The following is a 5,508-nucleotide window of genomic DNA, read 5'->3' on the forward strand; positions in this document are numbered from 1 at the left end:
AAAAAAAGTTTATTCTTACTTATTTTGTTAATTTTTATACTTTTTACTTAACATTTTATTATATTTCGGTAGGTATATATAAATATTTTTATATATTTTGGTACGTATATATAAATATTTTGATACGTATACGCTTATATAGAATATTGCTAAGTAGATCCGTGTGATCGCTCTATTGATTGTATACTTTGGATATTTCTTAAAGTTTGATATTGTTGTTACCTTTGTTAAATGCTTGTTTAAACTTATTTAAAGTTCTGACAGCTAGATCCCTTGATCTTCTTTCAGATACCTTGTTTTATATTTGTTATATCGTTTATCAAAAATTTGTGAAAGTTTATTATTTTTGGCAATATATAATTGTAATACGACCAACAAATGTCAAAAAAAAAAAAAAAAGAGTCATTTGAAAATTTAAACCAAATCTAAAATTTAAAACAAAAATAAAATTGAGACATAAACTTATTTGGAAAATTTGCATTTATTTAATTTGCATATTATTTAAGCGTCGAAACAACGTTTAGACAAAACGTTTAGTTTTGGGTGATCATCCGTTGGGAATGAAATCGTCGAGGTTTAAACGTATTTATGACGACTATTAAACGTAAAAGCATTTTGATTTAGTCTTTTTAAACGTATATAAAATGTCTAAATTTAGTATAATATACGTTTTATAACATATTTACGTTTTGAATTGCTCCTATTAGTATTTTATTGCAAACCGTAAGCCGTTTATTTCATAGCCTTACTTAACGATGATTTCATAGTCACTTAACGATGTGAATCCCTCTGCACAAACTAGTAACATATGGGTTAATCAACAGCAACCTGTTAAAACATTAAGATATGGAGTTCCTCAAGGCTCTATTCTTGAACCCTTACTGTTTCTGTTTCATGTAAATGATGTCTACCCATCCTCAACCCCATGCTTAATTTTGTTCTTTTTGCTAATGACTCTCATCTTTTTTATACCCATTCCAATATTAATACATTAAATATACATTAAATTGTGAGCTGGAAATCTTAATGACTGGTTCAAATCGTTTAAAATAAATTCGTTTTGAATATAAATAAAACTAAGTAAATTTTTTTTATCACCAATCTAAATTCAATAACTTTTCTCTGCAACTTTAAAAACTATAGGCATTATGCAAAAAACTAAACACCAACTAAAAAAAAAATGTCGCCATTATTTTACTCCTGATTTCATTCTCTCCACTAATCTCCTATTCTTCCCTCAATGAAATACTGTTGTCATATTTTTGCTGATTCTTTTAATGATGCTCTTTCTATATGTCATTGTCCAAAAACGCATTTTAAATGTAGTTGAACCTGCTCTATTTGCTAGGCTTGAGTCACTCTCTCGTCATTTTAAAGTTGCATCTCCTCTCTAATATTATTATCATGGTTGTAACTCATTATATAACACAAAAATTATATCAAGCAGATAATATTACTTGCAGGACATACTAATTGTTAGGAGTTCTCATTATTGTGCCAATCTTAGATATATTAACAATCAAAAATTTTTACTTAAATTTTTTTTAGATGTATTCTTAAAAAAGATTTATTGCCAGACATAAATTCTTAAAAAACGAGAGACTAAAAACGTTTCTGTTTTGTGCACGAGCAATTACACGATTTTAAATTTTGATTTTTACAAATTTTAATTTGAATGTTACAAGAATTTAAATTTAGCAATATAATAAACGACAGTTAAAATCAGTTAGCCAAATTGTGCCTAAAAAATTGCTATTTGCAACGTAGAAAACCTTTTACCAGAACAAAAATATTCAATTAAAAACGAGAAAATATAATTAGCAACCATAAAAGGTCATGATACAAATTTTAGGGGTTTCACCAAGGGTGAAAACAATTTTAAAAAAATTGTTTAGTTCACCATCCTTGTTAAACGCAGTTTTTTGTGCGTATCCTGTTAACTCTGTTTTATTGTAATAAATGTAAAAAGGAAACAATTACAAAACCCAAATATTATATAAATTTTTGCTAATGTTCAATTTAATTTCTATATGCTTATATATATATATATATATATATATATATATATATATATATATATATATATATATATATATATATATATATATATATATATATATATATATATATATATGTATATATATATATTTATATATATATTTTTTTTTTTAAAGGAGTTCTTACACTTAGCAACTCAACCATGAACTTAATTAGGAAATGCATCAAAGCATTTTCTAGTTAAGAAAATTAAGGACGTATATTTTCACCAAAAATTTAATACGTTGTTCTCACGTGGCATTTCACGTGGGGTTTTGCGTGCCATAAAAACTTTTATTGTGTCAACGTTTTTTTAGGTTTTATTACAAGAAGCAAGCTTGTATAACAAAACTACCAATCCTAAGATAAATAGCTTTTTTTGCGAATAAGATAAATGTAATGTTTAAGTGCATAACATTTATTTTCTAATTTAAAAAAAAGTTATGTAAATATTACCCTTGCATATTATGACTTTTATTTGTTTTAATTATATTTGCAAGTTACAATCTATAATTTTTTTTTAGTTTCATAGATATACGAGCAAAAGTAGATTTTGCTTCCAAGTTTGAAGTTCATACTTGAAAAATATTTTGAAAGGTCAAACGTGTAATTTTAAAAGCTGCATTATCAAATCGTAAATTTATAAAATATAATTCATAGTTATAAAAAAGTTATAAAAATAACTCTGGAGACGACATTAACGGCAAATGCAAAAAAATAAACTTTCACATTTTTTTCCATTTCGATGTTATTAACTTAAGTATTAACTTAACGGTAACCGATTACTCATATTTGCAGTTATTTTTGAATTTAAATTTGAATTTAAATTTTTAAAATTTAGAAAAATTTTGAGATATCTACAAGCAATGCATTTTTATCGTTAAAATATAAATAATAAAGAGTAGGTTTTAACAGAAATTATATGCGTTTGTATCCGAGTGTGTTTGAAAAAAGAATAAAGAATGTGTCCGCGTATTAACATGTGACTGTGTTATTGTGCTTGTGCAATTTAAAAACCTAGACCTTATTGGTAAGAAAAAAAAAATTTGGTTTCTCTAAGTTTTGTCCGATAAGGTTTGCGTTTTAACCAATAATAACATGGTGGTTACATACACGTTCGGTGGTTACATATATCATTACGTATTATATACATCATAAACAACGCTTTTATTTCATTACTTTTGTCTTATTAAAGTATAAGGCTAAATACACATTAAACAGTTAACGCAAATACAATTAAATTTGAAAAAACCACATTTAGAGTCGAAGCTAATGAATTTGGACAATGCTTGATCTTTTCGTACTTGTGAATTGCAATCGGATGCAAAAAATAGTAGTATAATTTTATTAGCTGCTAACGACTTTGTGCTGTACACTGACTTGTACTGGTATAAAAGTTTCACCTAGTTTAAATGCATCATAATATTCTTTTGTTATGTTTAAAAAAACTCCTCAAAATACGTTGTGTAATTTGATATAGTAGTTTTAATAATTTCAAAATATGAGTGAAAAAAGTATTTAAAACAAAAAAAAAAAGCTAATCTAATAAAGCCCTTTTATTTTTACTTTTTTTAAAAAAATGCTTTTAAACAGGAAGGTGGTTTTTTCAATTTTAGCAAATTACATCAAGTAATTGATAATAATTTCCAAAAACCCAATAAAAGAACGCATGCGTAACAAGAATTTCTTTTGTTCTAGAATAATTTGCGTCAATAATAATTGATCGGTAAAAATTGCGCAAAAACATTCCTTTAAAAGCATCCTTTATAAGCAAAAATTAGACATCAACAATAATAAATGCTTTTTGTTATCGTAATTTTATTACTACAGATATTGGATTAATACTTAAGATAGTTGTTTTACTTTATAAAATGGTTTGGACGCCGGTCATGGAATTAGAAACGCCTAGAACACAGTCAGCTAACACTTATCACATTTTGAAAAATAACTCTTCTCACATTCTGCAATACCATCCAACAACAGCTGCTTATCGCTTATGCAATGGTATGCCTTGTTCGGATATTCGCTATACGGGAACCGTTACGGCGCAATCTGAGAATTCAGTAACAAAAACCTTTTTAACATCAACTGGTTCATCTGAAATAAACACTTTACCATCCCACTACGATAACATTCCTTCATATTTTTCTAGTTCATCAATTGTGCCTGTAGCACAAACAGGTAGCATTTCTGGGTACTACAATTCGTCTTGTTCCGTCAATGATGTATGTAATCAATGGAGTTACGGACAACCCACTCCTATATTACCAAGCTACTCATTCGGTTACGGCGGATTAAATTCTAGCTATCAATACCCTGACTTCATTCAACCTTCTGTAAACGGTATGCCGAATTATGGGTTTTTTAAATATAAAATTTTGACATTTTATTTATAAGTGGTTAGGAGTCGATGGTTTGATGAATCAAAAATTAAATTTTATGAATATATTGTACAAGGCACAAAAAATGTTTTATTATGTTTTTTATTTATGTTTTACGGAGCTATTTTTTTTTTTTTAGGTGTTCCATGGATGTGTCATGAGTTTGATTCAAAACGAAAGCGAATGACTTATTCTAGACATCAACTTCTTGAACTGGAAAAAGATTTTAATTTTAATCATTTCCTTAAAAAAGAGCGTCGCGCAGAGTTGTCAAAAAAACTAAATTTGTCAGAAAGGCAGATAAAAATATGGTTTCAAAATAGACGTATGAAGTTTAAAAAGGAGGTGTTAAAAGGAACGATAAATGATTCCTCTATTGAAAATTCTAGTACTTTAAAAACTGAAGTTTTAAACGAATAAAATAATAATTTATCTTTTTTTATTGTATATAATAACTCTAATATAAAATTAACTATGATAGTAATAAAATTTGAAGTTTTGTCGTTACGAAAAATAAAGATATATATATCTAGAATTCAAAAAAGTAATTGTTCTATAATTTTATAAAAAAAAATTTTTAATTGCTTTTATATATATATATATATATATATATATATATATATATATATATATATATATATATATATATATATATATATATATATATATATATATATTAAAACCTTCTAGCTTTTTTCATTGTTTATTGATAACGCATTTTGTTTTTTTGTATAATGTTTTTATTTGTTTTTTAACTAACACATAAGCGTCTGGTATGCTTGCTGTAAATAAATAAATAACAAAAAATAAATTATTCGAAAAATGCCTTTGTTTTTATACCTATATACAAATAAAGAGTTCATAAAAAACAAAAATAATAAATTTATACCATTACCTTACTTATATTTATCGGCTAGTTATCCGTAAACTTCTTGGTTGTTATATCCTAAGCTCCGATAACAATGTGTTTATCGAAATTTATCTGTGAGACTAAATCTTTTTTTTATCATTAATACTCGTTTTCATTAAAAAATAGAATTTGGTTTCGATTTTGATTTATAGTTAATTGGTTCTAATTGTTTAATTAATA

The 5,508-nt window shown here is 25.9% G+C and overlaps 1 protein-coding gene across 1 annotated transcript; it reads left to right on the forward strand.

The window, feature by feature from the left end:
• The first annotated feature begins 3,778 nt into the window (after positions 1-3,778).
• Positions 3,779-4,945, forward strand: LOC100201084 (homeobox protein mab-5). Its single transcript, XM_065802229.1, has 2 exons — positions 3,779-4,380; positions 4,558-4,945. Exons 1-2 carry the CDS (start codon positions 3,909-3,911, stop codon positions 4,836-4,838), a joined length of 753 nt encoding a protein of 250 aa, XP_065658301.1. The 5' UTR covers positions 3,779-3,908; the 3' UTR covers positions 4,839-4,945.
• Positions 4,946-5,508: the final 563 nt, after the last annotated feature.

The sequence above is a fragment of the Hydra vulgaris genome, chromosome 07 (assembly GCF_038396675.1).
Source record: "Hydra vulgaris chromosome 07, alternate assembly HydraT2T_AEP".
Taxonomy (NCBI): Eukaryota; Metazoa; Cnidaria; class Hydrozoa; order Anthoathecata; family Hydridae; genus Hydra; species Hydra vulgaris.